Genomic DNA, 19858 nt, shown 5'->3' with positions numbered 1-19858 from the left:
ATCCGAGCGAGAATGCCTGTGTCATCCGATCCTCGTCTGAAACGACATTTACTTGGTCACTTGGGTCTGCGTGGGTGAGGTAATTTTCTGTGTTTTTGCTGACGACTCACTTTTGTTGCAAATGACACTTCAAGCCCAATCTCCCGTCAAAAATAAATATGGAGCAAATGTTGAAGATAGAACTTTTCTGTGTTCTATGTTCAGACTGTTCAAACGCTCTGAACATAGAAAATAGAGACATCGAGGAATCGCACATGGAAGGGATATGCTCAGAGAATGGATCTGACAACCCTCACCGTCTCTCTCTCTCTCTCTCCCGTTCATCTTCTATTCTGAATGGCACGGCAAGACATTATACTCATTCTGCCAAAGCCAGTGGTTCTCAACACATTGTCGTGCCAAGGGAATCAGTTGATTTCACATCAGAACTATTCATAATATGAGATACTCGCCTGTGATTGTTGTATTTTATATTTGTCACACGTGTGTAAAGCCCTCAGTGGTGTTAAGTATCTAAGTACGTTTACTCAAGTACTGTACTTGTTGAGGTACTTTTACTTTACCGCAGTATTAACAATTGTCTATACTTAAACTTCTACTCCACTACATGTCAGAGGCAAATATTGTACTTTTACTCCACTACAATTATTTGAAAACTTCAGTTACTAGTTACTTTGCAGTTATAAAAGATTACATTATAAAACTTACATTAACCACTTCAGCCCTGTTTTATACCAAGGATATTTGAAAACTTCAGATCTACAAGCTCACAACGTGACGCGTCGCGACACGTTGTGAGCTTGTAGATCTGATACTTTTATTTTTGGTACTTTAAGTACATTTCGGACACCAAAACGTTTGTGCTTTTACTCAAGTACACTTTTAATTCAGGACTTTTACAAGTAAAGTAAGTAAAACATTTTGAGTACTTTTTCCATTACTGGTGCCCTCCCAAATAGGAGGCGTCTACCTTTATATGTTTATGGTGGCAATTGCCACCATTTCCATGGGACAACCCAAATGACGCCCCTGCTCTCTCTCTCTCTCTCTCTCTCTCTCTCTCTCTCTCTCTCTCTCTCTCTCTCTCTCTCTCTCTCTCTCTCTCTCTCTCTCTCTCTCTCTCTCTCTCTCTCTCTCTCTCTCTCTCTCTCTCCTTCTCTCGGTCTCCTAGGTAACGGAAGGAGGCGGAGCATCTCGTGCCCCAGCTGCAACGGGCAGGCGGAGGGCAACAAGCTGCTGGCTCCACTGGCGCTGGCGGTGGGCGCCGACGGCAGCATCTTCGTGGGCGACTTCAACTACATCCGCAGGATCTTCCCGTCGGGCAACGTGACCAGCGTCATGGAGCTGAGGTAGAGCTGCCTGGAGCTTTCTGGAGAATGCCTCTCTATGTTGAGCTTTGATCTAACGGTCTGTTAGTCTAATAATTAACCCATTGAGACCTGAGGCCGATTCTACATGTCTCCTAAATCTCAACAGTTTTCTGAAAAACGTATGTTTCTATATCAGTGGTGCTCAATCTTTTTCATGTCAAGGACCCCCAAAATTATATGTATTTGGCCGCGGACCCCCATCAAAATATCTTGTTCCAGGGACCCCCAGAAGCAAAGATTTGAGTTAAAAATGTTCGCTTTAAAAATATATATATTCAAAGATTTGCACACATTTTCACGATTTTTCAAAAATAGCAGATCTACAAGCTCGTAGCGCGGCACTCGGTGCCGCGCTATGAGCTTGTATATCTGCTATTTTTGAATAGCCCAAAGTGTGTTTAGCTCAAATCTAAAAATGACACAGTTCCAGGTCTTAATGGGTTAAAACTTTGTTTGCCTTGTATTCTAACTCTAACATCCTTTTCTTCTTCTTCTTCTTCTTCTTCTTTTTCTTCTTCTTCTTCTTCTTCTTCTGCTCTCTCGTTTCCTCTGTGTGTGCTGAACTAAAGAAACAAAGATTTCAGACATAGGTAAGAATGACTAACACTTTACATTAAAGGAGGAGTTCACCCCAAAAAATTACTTATTTTCTATCAATTACACACCCCATGAAGCCTTGATTTCATGGATTTATTTTTGTTTTTGTGGCAGACAATAATTTGATGACCGTGTGTATTTCCGGTAGGAGACGCAAATAATCTACTTTGTGTCTCCTACCGGATACATTAGCCGGTAGGAGACGAGAATCCAATTATTAGCTTAGGAATGCGACAAAAACAAAAAAGGATCCATGGATTCAAGGCTTCATAGGGTGTGCAATTGATAGAAAATAAGTCATTTTTTGGGTGAACTCCTCCTTTAACCCTTTTCCTCCTTCTGCTCTCAACCTTTGCTGTTTTGTTCACTGAATGGTCTTCCCTGCTTGTCCCTAAACTAGCCTGGAAACATTGTCGTTGGCAGATTTGGTCTGGCACCGCTCAGTTGTGATTGGATTTCACTCCCTCCGAAGTAGTGAGGGACCAATCAGGGCCCAGTATGAGAATATGGGGGCGGGTTTATTACCAGAGGCCTTTTTTTAATTTGCCCCTCGGAAATGCAGGTTCCACACAGAGATTCCAGACTAATATCTACGCGATGATATTAGTCTGGCCATGCCAGGCTATGTTGTATTCACAAGGTTTTCAAAAGATGTGACCGGGATAGCATTTGCAGATCTACAAGCTCATACTATGACCGTGTAGATATGCGTCACTTCGTGCCGCACTGCGAGCATGAGGAGTGAGCAGATACGTTAACTACTTTTTTTCTGGGGACCCCCTGGAAACCCCTCAAGGACCCCTGGGGGTGAGATAACCAATGACCTGTCAATGGCTTTATCGGGTTGACAAATTCCAGTCTACACTATCTACCACTACGAATGGTCTCTCTCTCTCTCTCTCTCTCTCTCTCTCTCTCTCTCTCTCTCTCTCTCTCTCTCTCTCTCTCTCTCTCTCCTGACCTGAACCCGGGACAAAGGCGAAGATGTTGGAGGGAGAGAGAGAGAGAGAGAGAGAGAGAGAGAGAGAGAGAGAGAGAGAGAGAGAGAGAGAGAGAGAGAGAGAGAGAGAGAGAGAGAGAGAGAGAGAGAGAGAGAGAGAGAGACAGAATAGAGAAAGGAGAGATGTATGTCTGATTAAATAGGCTATCCTCTCCTCCTCTGTGATCTGGGCGAGTCCTCCTGCTAAATGGAACCCATTCTTCCCGTGTCGGCTCCAATGAACTGCCTAGTCATCATTTTAATAACCCAATGGAGGAGAGGGGGGGATGGGGGGGGGGAGAGGAGAGGAGAAGAATGTGGGTTCTCGTTATTCTCTTTCTCTCTTTCTCTCTTTCTCTCTTTCTCTCTTTCTCTCTCTCTCTCTCTCTTAGGGATGTCCGATATTATCGGCCGATATTAGCATAAAAATTGATATCGAGAAAATATCGGTATCGTTTAAAAAAAAATATATATATATATATATATATATATTTTTTTTTTTGGCTTTATAAATAAGTTACAGGAGTTCTTACTGTATATGGTGTGTGTGATATGAAATTTGAGCTTACCCTAATCACAATAATCCCCGCATATATCGGTATCGGTTGATATCGGTATCGGTAATTAAGAGTTGGACAATATCGGTATATCGGTTATCGGTAAAAAAGCCAATATCGGACAACCCTACTCTCTCTCTCTCTCTCTCTCTCTCTCTCTCTCTCTCTCTCTCTCTCTCTCTCTCTCTCTCGCCCCTCCCCATATAAACAACAGTACAGAACAGTGCTGTCTCTCAGGTCCCAGGGTACCTGTGGTTGTTTAACTTGTCTTTTTTTTTCCTAAACGAGTAAGCGTGACCACCTGACACGTGTGTCTGGGGTGTGTGTGTGTGCGTGTGCGTGTGCGTGTGCGTGTGCGTGTGCGTGTGCGTGTGTGTGTGTGTGTGTGTGTGTGTGTGTGTGTGTGTGTCCAACCGCCCTCCGGCAGAAAGCAGACCAACGCATCTCATCTCTGACTGCAGTCGATCGCAGGCTTTTAATTAAATTTCACTCTTTTTTTAGCCTTTAATTAAAGCGATGGCCTCTCGGGAGCAGCGCTCGCGCTAAAGGACGGTTTCTAAGGAGATTTTTTATTTACACAGTAAAAACCTCAGCATTCATTTATACATGTTGTATCTCTGAGAGTGTACACATGGAACCAAATGGACCCTTACGGGTCCAGTGGTGTAAAGTATAAGTACATTTACTCAAGTACTGTACTTTGAGGTATTTTTACTTTACTTGAGTATTTCCAATTTCCAGTACTTTTACTTGTACTCCACTACATCTTGGATCCAGATATTATACTTTTACTCCACTACAATTATTTGAAAACGTTATTGTTACTAGTTACTTTGTAGATTTTAATATTATTACAAAACATACATTAACCACTTCAGCCCTATATACATTACGGCCATTTGAAAATAGCTGATCTACAAGCTCACAATGCGTCGCGATGCAACACATTTTGAGCTTGTAGATCTGCTATTTTCAATTTGAAAACTTTTGAAATGGGGCATAATGAGTACTTTCTACTGCTGGTACTTTAAGTACATTTTGATACCAATACTTTTGTACTTTTAATCAAGTACATTTTTAATTCCAGAGTAACAGGGTATTTCTACATTGACACTTTTACTTAAGTAGAACATTTGAATACTTTTTCCACCATTGCTTACGTCCATTTGGTTCCATCTGTACATTGTCAGAGTTACATTAACTCTCAGGATTTTACTGTGTACACTCAGTTATATTAAGACTTAATGAATCCCTTATTCTTTATACCACTCTTTCTCCATTCCTTTCTTCATTGTACATAATTATGCTGATCTATTTATATGATCCTGTTATTATATAAAGCTATACTGACATGTTTTGTTCTTGCTCTTGTTTTTTCCTTTCCTTTCTTTACTATTATTTGCTACATTGTCTGAAGGAAGCAGAACACATATAAGTATGACTCTTATGTACCTTTTGCACTAGATAAAAAACTACTATGGACCCACCTTTCCTACCTTCTCTTCCTTCCTCTCTTCCTTCCTTCCTCCCTTCTTAACTTACTTCCTTCCTCCCTTCTTAACTTCCTTCCTTACGGCCTTCCTTCTTAACTTCCTGACACAGTATGACAAACTTCCTTCTTAAAGGTTCTATGACATTCATTTTCACTTTTTTATTTTATTTTATTTTATCTCAACTACACCCAAAAATCTGAACTTTGAAGATTCAGTGGATTTTCTGATTTTTTTGTTAAAACTTTTTATACACGTTTCAAGGACCATGACAAAGACTTTTAATGTGTGGTAAAACTGAACGTCATGAAACCTTTAACTTCCTTCTTAACTTCCTTCATTCCGGCCTTCCCTCTTTACTTCCTTCGGTCCGTCCGTCCTTAACTCACTGAGTGCCATTAACGTGTTTCACGTGTTTTAGCGCTATGGTGTTGAGTGCCATTAACGTGTTTCACGTGTTTTTGAAATAAAATAGTAAAAAAAAAAAAATTGTAATGGCCAGAAATAGATAATAATAATTTGGGCACTCAATGAGTTAATAATATTTTGCTCCAGGACGATCGACACGCGAGTGTAGCAGAAGACGGAGGAGTGTCTTTGCTTCCATCTGAACCTCCCTTCTTTAGTTATTGGCTGTTGAATATAGCTGTTCTCGTCAACAACGCAAAAAAACAACAACAAGAAAGCAGAGACAAATGTATTTTTATAAATCCTTTAAAGGAGCTACACCATGAATTTAAAAAATAATAATAATATTTAATATCATATTGTTTATGTCCCTCAAACGTTTTTCAAAAGGTTTGAGCCTAAATCAAGCCTCAGATATACTCATTCCAACTAACTTCTCTCTGGCTTATAAAGCACTTTCACCTGCAATACCACATTGTCCTGTTTGGCACGGGGCGCTATGGAGCCAGTTTGTATGCATGTTATGTCCTGGTTCTGTGTGGAAAAAGGGTGGGGGAACAAATCTGACGGACTGTTTTCAGACCAATTTACATAAAAAACACAGATAGCCTATGAAAGCCTGCATGCTCGAAGTCGGGTATTTGTTGGAACAGAAGAGAGATGGGGGAGACCAAAAACACACAAAAATGAAGAAAAAGTTCAAATTCATGGTGTAGACCCTTTAACATTGGATCAGACGGGGCTGGGTTGTTGTGATCACGTTATTTCCGGGTATACTCTTCTCCGGAAGTCATTGGCGTAAACACTGTAAACTGTTTTGACGTGTTACAAATTGGCACTGAATGAATTAAAAAGTAAGTCACATTTCCCCCCTCCCCGCTTGGTAAAACTGAACAAGTTCTCTGCGGACTATAATACTTATACTTGATATGGGTGAGTTCTGAACCATAGACCACGCCCACTGTATCTAGTGCTGGAACGGTGATTTTTGACACCTGGATCTCTGCTGGTTGTTTACATCAATCTTCATGGTTCTTTTGACAGAATTTGTCTCAGAGGTTTTGGCCTTTACTGATGGACAAAGTGGACACATTGGACAAAGTGTGTGTGCTACTTTATATCTCTCTCCATAAATGATTTTCTCTCGGGGTTGTGTATGTGTGATCTCTCTGAGAGGAATTGTAGAGGTTCTTACCTCCTTAACCTCCTCAGCCAAGCTTTCTTCAAACCTGTCCATGGTCCGTTGCTGACACACAATATGAATCACAAACAAATCTTGACTTTCTGACCAATCACTCACAAAGTTCACATTGCTGTCTCTGCGGCAATTGGCTACTTCTAGAAAATCTTGGAGGTGCAGGAATTGCTGAAAGAACTTTGGCAAGGTATTGCCTTTGTCCGTTTTCTCCGCAATTATGTCGTTTTGTCCTTCGACTTCACCAAACTTAATTTCAACAAGAAGTATGCTGCTGGCTTAAGTTAGAGTATGTGTCCTTGCCATCTCTAAACATCAGTGCACGTGCGCGTGTGTGTGTGTGTGTGTGTGTGTGTGTGTGTGTGCACGCGCGTGTGTGTGTGCGCGCTCGCGTTTGTGTGTGTGTGTGTGTGTGCATACGTTCGTGTGCGTGTTTTCGTGGTTGTGTGTTTTTATTTTTAGCCATGTTAATTAACTGTGATCAGCTGTTGACATGTACCAACCACAGAGACCTGTGGCCAGCGGTGTGTGTGTGTATGTGTGTGTGTGTGTGTGTGTGTGTGTGTGTGTATGTGTGTGTGTGTGTGTGTGTGCGCGAGCGTGCATGTGTGTGTGTGTGTGTGTGTGTGCGCGCGCGCATGTGTGCGTGTTAGACATGAGTCTATATCAGTCTGATTGAATACGATGGCCCATCAGTAGCCTGTGACACATTCTTAATGATGCCTGCCACACTGTCACGCAACATCCATCACACACACACACACACACACACACACACACACACACACACACACACACACACACACAGAGGCATTATTAAGACGGATCTGTTCCTCGTGGCTCACCTCATCAACTTCTCTTTCTGCATGGTGAAGTCATCAGTGTTCATGTAAAGGACAGACAGGGTGCGATTTTTCGCACGGAAAAAACGGACAATATCATTTTTTTAAATGAACACATGGTTCTCAATGACCTCATGCACACCGGCTCCCAATTTACTGTGCGGTGATGCGATGCGGCGATGCGTTTTTTTTTTCTCAATCGAACCCAGTTCGATTCGTGCGTCTTTTCGCATGCGGTAAAAACTGATTGACTAATCACACCCTGTCTGCAAAGGCCTTAACCCATTAAGACCTGGAACTGTGTCATTTTTAGATTTGAGCTAAAAAGCATTATTTTACACTTTGGGCTATTCAAAAATATGTGTGCAAATCTTTGAATACCGGTATGTATATTTTTAAAGCGAACATTTTTAACTCAAATCTTTGCTTCTGGGGGGTCCCTGGAACAACATATTTTGATGGGAGTCCGCGGTCAAATACATATCATTCTGGGGGTCCTTGCCATGAAAAAGATATTGATATGATATAGAAACATAAGTTTTTCAGAATACTGTTGAGATTTAGGAGACATGTAGAATCGGCTTCAGGTCTCAATGGGTTAAAGGGATACGGCAGTTCACCCCCAGATTATTATTTTTTTCTATTGACCTGTCTATTGACCCACCCCATGTAGACTTGAATTTGTGGATATTTTCTTTTGTTTTTGTCACATTCTTAGATGACCAGCGGACCGGTAGGCAGCGGTTCCGGTTGGAGAGACAAAGGAGAATCTTTGTGTCTCCTACCGGAACCGCTGCCGCCCAGCACACGCCTAGCACAGCGCTCTTCTGATTGGCCATCACTGTGTCTGTCTGTATCGCCACACTGCGGCAGATACGAAGTTGAACTTTTCTCTACTTTGACGCTTTGCTTTTTGTTGGCTCCGAAAGTGCAGGTTGCTACTCTTTAAAAACGGCGTTGAATAGAGATGCGCGGATCGCGGTTGTAGCCGCGGTTGCCGCAGTTAACCGTGGTTTGGGTGGATTCGGGTCAATCAAATATAATTATGAATTAATATCGGATAAACCGCGTGTGAAATATTGCGAAGTAAATTAATGACATCTAATATATCTATCCATAAAATAGCTAAATCTCTGCGTGCTTGTGTCTGTGTGAGTGTCTAGAGCATGCAGCCTCTGTGTGATGCGATCACCAAATGCATTGATTTAGCCTATGGAATCTCGGTGCGTCTTTTTTCTTTTTTTTAAACCGGTGCTGCGCTGAACAGCGCAGCAGAGCAGTGCGCTCTGTATGTTGGATGCCGCATCTATGTTGGATGCCTGTATGTTGGATGCCGCACGGAGTCTGTATGTTGAGCGCAGCAGACCAGTGCAACCTGTATGTTCAGCGCAGCACCGGTTTAAAAAAAAGAAAAAACCCACCGACACTCCATAGGCTATTATCAAAGCATTTTGTGATCGCATCGCACGGCACAACTAATACTAAAACTAACGGGGAATACCAGAAAATAATAATATTTTGACATACGGGAAAAACGGTTGGTGCGGATATTTAAATTGGATAATATAATTATTACGGTTGGATAACGGGCGGATAATTAATTTGTACATGCGGATTCGGGTGACGTGAGAGGCCATCCGCGCATCTCTAGCGTTGAACCTCGACACTTTCTCTGAATGCAAACGTGAAATACAACTGCTGGTGCAAATGTGGTGCTAGGGTCAATGTATTTATTATTGTATTTTTACTGTGTAGCTACAGGCTATATTGTGTAGCTGTACATTTTCTAGACCTTTGCAAAGTTTCCTCAGGTTATTTCAAATATTGTGTAAAGAACACAATAGTTCCCAAACAGACAGACAGTCATTCTGGAATGGCATACAAGCATAACATACATCTACAGTCTTTCATTCCAACCAATCTTTATGTACTGGATGTTTATTTAATGGCCTTTTCTCCCGTCTCCCTATATAGAATTATATATATTTTATGGTGGTTTGACATTTTGAGAAAGGTGAAACTTTCTCCAACAAAGTTTCCTCATGTGAACCATGATAGCGCTCTTCCAATTTACAGCTGGCTTTGAAGCAGCCAGGGAGCGAGTCTGAATGTGTTTTGTGTCGTTTCGTGCCCAAACAACAACATTTTGGTGTGAGGATTTTAGCCATTTTCTGCATAATTTATGCTGCCTTTCACACTGGCTGCTACACAGATTCTGGCTACCAGTCCTTTTCCATGGAAGCCATGCAGAGACATGAAGATACAAACGTCGTTTGTAGCTGCTACAAAGTCTACAATGTCGAGCTGACTTCAATTGCAGCTTACAAAACGACAAAGTGTTGTTTAACACTTTAAGGCCGGGAATGGAACGCATGTGTGTCATTTTAAGATTTCTTTGGCTATACAAAAATAGCAGATCTACAAGCTCATGAGCTTGTACTGTAGATCTGCTATTTTTTTGAAAAATCCAGAAAATGTGTGCAAATCTACATTTTTAACTCAAATCTTTGGTTCTGGGGTTCCCTGGAACAAAATATTTTTAGATGGGAGGGGGTCCGCGGTCAAATACATATTATTTTGGGGGGTCCTTGACATGAAAGAAGTTTGAAAACCATTGATAATATAGCAACATAAGTAAAAAAAAATGTTTTGGAAAAAAGTACTTTAGGATTTAGAAGACATTTGTAAAATCCCCAGAAGCAAAGATTTGAGTTAAAAACTTTCGCTTTAAAAAAGTATATATATATTCAAACTATAGATTTGCACACATTTTCACGATTTTTCAAATAAAATAGTAGATCTACAAGCTCGTAGCGCGGCACTTGGTGCCGCGCTATGAGCTTGTATATCTGCTATTTTTGAATAGCCAAATAAATCTAAAAATGACACACAGATGCGTTCCCGGTCTTAATGCGTTAAAGATTCATGTAACTTTCCTCTTCTACTTACCCCCTGGATTTGAACCCGGTTTCCTACGCAAGTGCTGACATTTTTTACCATTGATCCAATAGAGCCTGCCTGCCTGCTTGCTCAGGGGATAACCTGACGGTCCAGATTGAATTTGTGAAACGTTAGATGTTGTTTGTTTCTCTGAAAGTTTGAGTGTTGAGCTTCAACTAAACCCCACCTCCTCCCTCCCCGTCCATCTCCATAGCAACAACCCCGCCCATCGTTACTACCTGGCGACGGACCCGGTCACCGGGCAGCTCTACGTGTCGGACACCAACTCCCGCCGAATCTACCGTCCCAAGATGCTTAGCGGCGCCCGGGAGCTCATCGGTAAGGCTATGCACACACACACATACCTAGAAACATGCATGCACACACGCACAGATGCACACACACACACACACACACACACACACACACACTATAAAAAGATACACACATCAAGAAACATACGCACACATCTAGAAACACTTAGGCTCTAATGTAGCCTGACAGCGCATCGGAGGTTCAAGTCCCGTTCCCGGCGATCTTTTTCAATCCACACCTTGGAAAATGCCGGTTCCAAACAGAGATTCCAGACTAATATCTACGCAGTGACATTAGTAAGGCCATTCCAGGCTAGAAACACCCCCCCCCCCCCCACACACACACACACACACACACACACACACACACACACACACACACACACACAAAGAGATGTGAGTTCCACTTAACACTTGTGAAATACTAAATGTAATGTAACATCTAACATTGTGTGTGTGTGTGTGTGTGTGTGTGTGTGTGTGTGTGTGTGTGTGTGTGTGTGTCTGTGTGTGTGTGTGTGTGTGTGTGTGTGTGTGTGTGTGTAGCGAATGGTGAGGTGGTAGCAGGTACAGGAGAACAGTGTCCTCCGTTCGATGAAGCTCGCTGTGGAGACGGACGCAAAGCTACCGAAGCACAGCTGCTGGGTCCTAAAGGTACACACACACACACACACACACACGCACACACACACACACACACACACACACACACACACACACACACACACACACACACACACACACACACACACACACACACACTAATGCACGCACATGCAAGCGCGCACACATGCACACAGAGAGAGAGACAGACAGACAGACAGAGAGACAGGCAGTGAGAGTGAGGAGAGAGAGAGAGAGAGAGAGAGAGAGAGAGAGAGAGAGAGAGAGAGATACAGAGAGAGAGATAATTGTTTGATTAAAAGGGAAGTGCGTTTTTATCTAATCCTCATCACCATGGTAACAGACTACCGCATTTTCTTACCTCCGTTTGGATGTGTAGTGAAAGCTTCAACACTCTCTCTCTCTCTCTCTCTCTCTCTCTCTCTCTCTCTCTCTCTCTCTCTCTCTCTCTCACACACACACACACACACACACACACACACACACACACACACACACACACACACACACACACACACACACACACACACACACACACACACACACACACACACACACACACACACACACACACACACACACACACACACACACACACACACACGGACATGCACAGGCTTGGTAAAACTCAACAACAAGTGTTTTCAGGACACAGATCACATGCTCCTCCATATGGCTCTGTGCCAATTACCACACACACTGAACACAATGTAGCCATATGCCTTGGCTCGGGCGCTCCTGCAATCTGTTGGCCTCTCACAACTAATGTATGGACATTACAGAGGCTTCCTGATATATGAACACAAGCAGTTTACATTTGTATCCAGGCTGTATAATAGCATCCTTCTGACGTTGATACTTTAGCACCTTGGTAAAGAATGCCTCTTCCAGACTGTGGTCTAATGTACAACCCACTTCTAAAATGATCACTTCTCTACTGTCCTCATCAACAACAACATCTGGTGTATTAGCTGTGACTTCGCACGCACGCACACACGCACGTGCACACGCACGCACACACGCATGTGCGCACACACTTATTTGAAAACTTTAGTTACTAGTTACTTTGTAGATTTTGATTATCATTAGAAAACATACATTAACCACTTCAGCCCTATATACATTTCGGCCATTTGAAAATAGCCGATCTACAAGCTCACAATGCGTCGCGATGCGACGCATTGTGAGCTTGTAGATCTGCTATTTTCAAAAGATTTTCATACATTGGAAAACTTGAAACGGGACATTCTGCATAATGAGTATACTTTTACTTTTGATACTTTTAAGTACATTTTGATGCCAAGACTACTGTACTTTTACTGAAGTAAATTTTGAATTCCGGACTCGTAACAGAGTATTTCTACATCGCAGTATTGACACTTTTTACTTAAGTCCACTGCCTGATTGGACAATAGATACTCAGATGTCTCTCTCTCTCTCTCTCTCTCTCTCTCTCTCTCTCTCTCTCTCTCTCCCCCCCCCCCCCCTCAATAGGCATAGCTGTGGATAAGAACGGGTACATCTACTTTGTTGACGGTACGATGATCAGGAAGGTGGATCGTAACGGCATCATCTCCACCCTGCTGGGCAGCAACGACCTGACCTCCGCTCGACCTCTGACCTGCGACACCAGCATGCACATACGACAGGTATAGCCTGTCCTGGACCCTTTCACTGTTCACTGTGTTGACCATTAAGAAAATGTTTTGAGATGAGGGGTCCGCCCGCGGCCATATACATATCACCACTGATATAGCAACATACGTTTTTTCAAAAAACAGTTAGGATTTAGAAGACATTTGTAGAATATATATTCAAATAATTGCACAAACTTTCACGATTTTTTAGAAGATGTAGGACTATTTGACAGTGCAGAAGCATAATTGCCTCTTTTTTTTGTGATAGCGATATTTTCCGATATTACGTTTTTATGCTAATCGGCTGATAATATCGGACATCCCTATTCACAATGTAGGCTTTTAACACAGTTCATTGTTTACAATGCAGGCATGTGTCAGACTGTAATGCACAGTGACTTAAAGGACCAAGGACAGACTGAGAGACATGAGTCTTTGAGAGGGAGAGAGAGAGAGAGAGAGAGAGAGAGAGAGAGAGACAGAGAGAGAGAGAGAGACCCAGAGAGAGAGAGAGAGAGAGAGAGAGAGAGAGAGAGAGAGAGAGAGAGACAGAGAGAGAGAGAGAGAGACCCAGAGAGAGAGAGAGAGAGAGAGAGAGAGAGAGAGAGAGAGAGAGAGAGACAGAGAGAGAGAGAGACGCAGAGAGAGAGAGAGAGAGAGAGAGAGAGAGACGCAGAGAGAGAGAGAGAGAGAGAGAGAGAGAGAGAGAGAGAGAGAGAGAATAGTGTTTTGAAGTCAGTGGCCTAGACACAAACATAGACACCTCACCGTTAGCAAGGTAATCACCATTGTGTGTGTGTGTGTGTGTGTGTGTGTGTGTGTGTGTGTGTGTGTGTGTGTGTGTGTGTGTGTGTGTGTGTGTGTGTGTGTGTGTGTGTGTGTGTGTGTGTGTGTGTGTGTGTGTGTGTGTGTGTGTGTGTGTGTGTGTGTGTGTGTGTGTGCGCGTGTGCGCGTGCGTGCGTGCGTGCGTTTGTCTCAGGGACGTGCACAGATAGACTCTAGGTGGTGCTTTTTTTTTCAGTTTATAGCAGGGGTCTTCAACAGGGGGTCCTCAGAGTTACTACAGGGGGTCCGCCAATTCTTTATGTGATATGATTTTTCTTTTTACCATAACCACTCGAAACCTAGCATCCCTTTTCTGAGGAGAACTTTAGCCAAAAATAGCAGATCTACAAGCCCACAACGCCCCACGCTGCGAGGCGTTGTGGGCTTGTAGATCGGCTATTTTTGGCAAAGAGGTATAGGTGTAGAGGAAAAAAGAGCAGACCAAGTAAACAAAAAAAAGTACAATTTACTTGAGCACCTGCCCCTCAAAATGTCTGTGCACGCCACTGGTCTAAGTGCAATCTGACACAGCTGTGCTGTGTCTAGATCCCATAGTCCCATAGTCTGAGAGGATGGTAAGCCCCCATTGGCTGAGAGGCCATCCAATAAGGAAAAAGTGTTGAAAAAGTGTTGAGAAGTGGCGACTGTAGGTACAGGTCTGTTTGTAGACAGGCTGGCTTTTCAAGCCACCCTGTAAAAAATGTCAAACGTTTTCAAACATGGGACCTGGGAGGCTAAGACTTATCTCCTAGTCCACCATTCAGAACACCTCTGACCTCTGGGGGGCCCCATGGGGCCACAGTTGTTGACATGCTGTAGAAAGAGACATCAACTGAAGCTCTGCTCTCTGCTCTGTGTAAACAGGTCCGTCTGGAGTGGCCCACAGACCTGGCCATCAACCCCATGGATAACTCTATCTATGTACTGGATAACAACGTGGTGCTGCAGATCACTGAGAACAGACAGGTACGTTCCACTGTGTCATAATAATGTAGTATATACCAACAATTAACAATAATAAGCGGAAATGACATCATCTTCATGTGCCGGATGATAACAGAGTGATACTTCAGCTAATCAGGCACCATTTGTGCTGTTTATAGAAATAATAAGAAATAAAAAAATCAATCAATCAATCAATCAATCAATAAAACATGAGTTTCACACATCAGGTGCAACACAATGCTCTTCACATAAAATATTGATTAAAAATAATGTAAAATTAGATTTTTTTTGTTGTAATCGGAAGTTGAATAAGGCTTGTTTTCATCAAAAAATCACACCCTGTGTGAAGTGAGTGGTGCCTTTGATGAGCCCCGTATTGATGTTGTCATCAATGTTTGTTTATTGGACATACAATAAACAATACATGGACATACATACATACGGACGGACGGACACACAGACAAAGTCAGATATAGGAGTGGTTGACACCACTCAAAAAAAAGAAGAACTCCGAGCTAGATGTGTTTTTTCTAAATCTCATAACATGGGAGTGGATGGAGTGATTTTTTGGGGGATGACGTCATTTCTGCTTCTATCATTCTCTCACGGTCAAGGGATCATTCATCCGTTAGTGAAGAGCGCCCTCTAGTGTAATTTAAAAATAATGATTTATCAATAAACGTAGATCTACGTCAATGGCAGGGAATGTGTTGAAGGGAATCTTAACAAATCCCAATATTCTTATGTGAGGAGATCAATAGTAGTGTGGCAATAAATGTCTTTGTATCTCTCTGCAAAATGTTGATGTCCTGAAATTATGACGTGAAGCAACACTTTTGAGATCATTTTGTGACGTCAGCATTGATTGAGACTCTTGTGTTGGCTTTTAACACATCGGGTGCCAGCATTTTTTCATAACAACTTACCGTGGGTGCCAGCATTCTCCCCATTGACTGCGCTTTGCTGTTTAAAGCTTCCGCGTGCGTTACAAGCAAATCCACGCAAAAAAAAGCATCGATTCATGTTCTGCCATGAGCCTGGCTACAGCCTGGAACCATAACATTTCCCTCGCGAGTTACAACGGGGGGGGGGGATCGTGCATCGCGCATGACCGGTTTTCCCCACAGGAAACAGATTCGGAGATATAGGCGTTTCAAAGTAGGAAATAGACAGCAAGCGGATGGGAAAAAAAATGTGTTTCCGGTGAGCGATCTGGCACTTCCTTCGCAGGATTACAATGGGTGCTCCCAGAGCTGCTCTAGCCCCGCCCGCGCGGAGAAAAACGAAAAAAACAAAAAGACTAAACTCACGGTTCAGACCGTGTTCGGCACCGCGTTCGGCACCGAAGCGGCGGAAGCGCCACTATGTAAACACACGGTTCAGACCGTGTTCGGCACCGAAGCGGCAGAAGCGCCACTATGTAAACACACGGTTCAGACCGTGTTCGGCACCCGATGTGTTAAAGTGAGAGCCATCAACTCATGCCATGTTTTGCCATGCCATGTTGTGTGTGTGTGTGTGTGTGTGTGTGTGTGTGTGTGTGTGTGTGTGTGTGTGTGTGTGTGTGTGTGTGTGTGTGTGTGTGTATGCATGCGTTCATGCGTGTGTGCGTGCATGACTGTATCGTTCCCTACCTACTGTATGTTGAATGCACTTAAATGACTGTAATGTAATGTAATGACTGTGTGTGTGTGTGTGTGTGTGTGTGTGTGTGTAGGTCCGTATCGTGGCGGGGCGTCCCATGCACTGTCAGGTACCGGGCATAGAGTACACCATGGGTAAGAAGGCGGTGCAGACCATGCTGGAAGGAGCCACGGCCATCGCTCTGTCCTACAGCGGCGTCCTCTACATCGCCGAGACGGACGAGAAGAAGTTACATCGCATCAGACAGGTGGGATCACAGTGCATCGCCTATAAAGGGGCATAGGGGGCGCTACACATTTTTTGGTGGCAGAATAGTTAGAATGCATTCATCCCCATGTTTGCGCCGAGGGTGAGTGCAGCCGCTGATGCAGGAAAATGTTGAGAACCACTGATCTAGACCAGTGGTTCTCAACCAGTGGTCCTTGAGGGGGTTCTAGGGGGTACCCAGCCAAATTAATAGTTAGCAACCAAATTGACCCTTATATGTCTGTAACTCTGAGAGTGTACAAATGGAACCAAATGGACCCTAACTGGAACCAAATGGACCCGTTAGGGTCCATTTGGTTCCATTTGTACACTCTCAGAGTTAAATGAACACTGATGATGATGATACAGTGTAGATTGGGACCCCAATACATTTAAATGGTTGAGTCCCTGGCATATCTTTTCAAATGGGGGCCCCTGGGCTAATATTTGTCAATTTGGGGGTCCTTGATGCGAAAAAGGTTGAAAAACACTGATCTAGACCAACCAGAAAGATTGCCACCAGTGTTGATTTTCACAGCAATTATTTAGTTTTAGTCATAGTCTTTTGAATCAAATTCCATTTAGTTTTAGTCATATTTTAGTCATCTGAAATGTTTTAGGTTTTGTCTAGTTTTACTCGACTAAATATCATACGATTAGTCTACTAAATCTACAGTTGATTTAGTCGATTAAATTGTATATATTGGCGGACCTTGATGGCGTCATAATGGCTGCTTTTACACTTGGTTGCATGCTGAAAATAGCCGATCTACAAGCTCACAACGTGTCGCAGCGCAACGCGTTGTGAGCTTGTAGATCTGCTATTTTCAGAGCCCGACACCCAAGCGCAACCAAACATAAAATAACTTGTCTTTTAGTTCTACTGGATCTCTTCTCCACTAGATCCCTCACTTTAGTCGATTAAATTGTATTTTGGCGGTGCCTTGATGGTGTCGTAATGGCTGCTTTTACACTTGGTTGCATGCTGAAAATAGCAGATCTACAAGCTCACAACGTGTCGCAGCGCGACACGTTGTGAGCTTGTAGATCAGCTATTTTCAGAGCCCGACACCCGAGCGCAACCAAACATAAAATGACTTGTCTTTTAGTTCTAATGGATCTCTTCTCCACTAGATCCCTCACTAACATTTTAGTCTAGTTTTTATTTGTTGACAAAATTGTCAATATATTTAACTTAGTTATAGTCATCATAGCTTAGTTTTTATTTAGTTTTCGTCTGTGAAAAAAAGATAGTCGATGAACATTTTTCGTCATAGTTTTAGTCGACAAAATCAACATTGATTGCCACTCCATAATGTCCAATCTGACGATGCCAGATTAGTTCATGATTTTTTTAAATGTATTTTATTTCTCTGTCTTCCAGGTGTCGACGGATGGGGAAATCACTCACCTTGCTGGAACGCTCTCTGACTGTGACTGCAAGGTATACTGCAGCGTCACAGAGACACTTCTGATACGCAATGATAGTTTGTAGTGTTGTTTGTAAGCTGAACGTTATGTCTAATAATCATCTATACTGTATAATTGTCCCCTCTTTCTCCTCCTCACTTTCTTTTCCTGTCCATTCATCCCTCCCACCCTCCCTCCCTCCAGAACGATGCTAACTGTGACTGCTACCAGAGTGGTGACGGCTACGCTAAAGACGCCAGGCTGAACTGTCCGGCCAGTCTGGTGGTCTCTCCGGACGGGACCCTGTACGTGGCTGACCTCGGCAACATCCGCATACGAGCTGTACGCCGCAACCAGCCACCCACCGGTATGGATATAGGCCTGTCCCACGTATTACATAATAGTCTAATCACAATTCTTTGAGATAATCGCAATTATTTTAGCATAGTCGTCATAATCGTCATAATCAAAAAAAGCTGAAATAGCAGATCTACAAATGGGTGACGTGTTGTAAGCTATTTTTATAATAAAAATATAAATAAATCAGCTATTTTTTTGTGTAGTGTAGACGTTTGTGTGAGCGTGTGTGTGTGTGTGTGTGTGTGTGTGTGTGTGTGTGTGTGTGTGTGTGTGTGTGTGTGTGTGTGTGTGTGTGTGTGTGTGAGTGTATGCCAAATAACCATGCTGGTCACAAAATCGTGTGTTGTAAAGTTGAGTTGTAAAGTTAAGATGTCTTGTGTACAGCAGTGTTGATTTTGTCAGCAAATTTTGATTTAGTTTTAGTCGTAGTCTTTTGAATCAAATTCCATTTAGTTTTAGTCATATTTTAGTCATCTGAAATGTTTTAGTTTTTGTCTAGTTTTAGTCGACTAAATATCATAAGATTATAGTCGACTAAATCTACAGTTGATTTAGTCGACTAAAATGCATTGTGGTGGTGCCTTGATGGCGTGGTAATGGCTGATTTTACACTTGGTTGCATGCTGAAAATAGCCGATCTACAAGCTCACAACGCGTCGCAGCGCGACGCGTTGTGAGCTTGTAGATCTGCTATTTTCAGAGCGCAACACCCGAGTGCAACCAAATATAAAATTACTTCCCTCACTAACATTTTAGTCTAGTTTTTATTTGTTGACGAAATTGTCAATACATTTAGTCTTAGTTTTAGTCATTAAAGCTTAGTTTCATTTAGTTTTTATTTAGTCTTCGTCAGTGAATAAAGGTAGTCGACGAGCATTTTTCGTCATAGTTTTAGTCGACGAAATCAACACTGGTGTACAGATACATAATAGTAAACATAATGTGTTTTTGTTCAGCTCCTAAGACATTGCAGTAGCATTGAAGGAAGGAAAAAAAGTCAACGTATACAGAACAGAATAATAAAAAAGAAGGCATTATTATTAAGAATAGAACAGTGTTGACCATTGTTCTAGTGCTTGAGGTGCTTCAAGGTGCTGTGAGGTGGTGCAAGTTCTTAGTCTTATAGTTTCTCTGCATCTAATTAAAAGTAAACATTGTAGTGAGCATGCAGATGCTGTATAAAGTGACCTATATGCCACACGGTGTCCTTGGCGCTGACGGTCCCACAGGCTGCCTTTAGTCTGGACCCAGACAAGCCGTCGGGAACGCGTGACATATTGCAAATGTCATCTGCAATATGTGCTATAAGGCTTAAAACGTTTCCTCCTGCGTGTTTGTGTGTCTTTCCGTCTGTTTGTGTGTGTGTGTGTGCGTGTGCGTGTGCGTGTGCGTGTGCGTGTGCGTGTGCGTGTGCGTGTGCGTGTACGTGTGCGCGTGCGTGTGCATGTGGGTGTGTGTGTGTGTGTGTGTGTGTG

General features: G+C 42.8%; 1 protein-coding gene across 6 annotated transcripts in view; it reads left to right on the top strand.

Moving 5' to 3' along the window:
• The window catches only part of tenm3 (teneurin transmembrane protein 3), a 663973-nt gene that overhangs the window by 580082 nt on the left and 64033 nt on the right, over positions 1-19858 (top strand). For all 6 annotated transcript variants that reach the window (XM_084080238.1, XM_084080236.1, XM_084080237.1 and 3 more), the window contains 8 exons: positions 1172-1349; positions 10593-10717; positions 11239-11346; positions 12811-12965; positions 14643-14744; positions 16441-16614; positions 17998-18057; positions 18228-18390. In XM_084080238.1, the coding sequence (XP_083936364.1) occupies positions 1172-1349; positions 10593-10717; positions 11239-11346; positions 12811-12965; positions 14643-14744; positions 16441-16614; positions 17998-18057; positions 18228-18390 (1065 nt within the window). The remainder of the gene's footprint in view (positions 1-1171; positions 1350-10592; positions 10718-11238; positions 11347-12810; positions 12966-14642; positions 14745-16440; positions 16615-17997; positions 18058-18227; positions 18391-19858) is intronic.

This window comes from Gymnoscopelus microlampas, assembly GCF_963454915.1.
Source record: "Gymnoscopelus microlampas genome assembly, chromosome: 2".
Lineage (NCBI taxonomy): Eukaryota > Metazoa > Chordata > Actinopteri > Myctophiformes > Myctophidae > Gymnoscopelus > Gymnoscopelus microlampas.
Note: the sequence above shows the minus strand (reverse complement) of the source record. Positions and strands in the feature narration are given on the sequence as shown.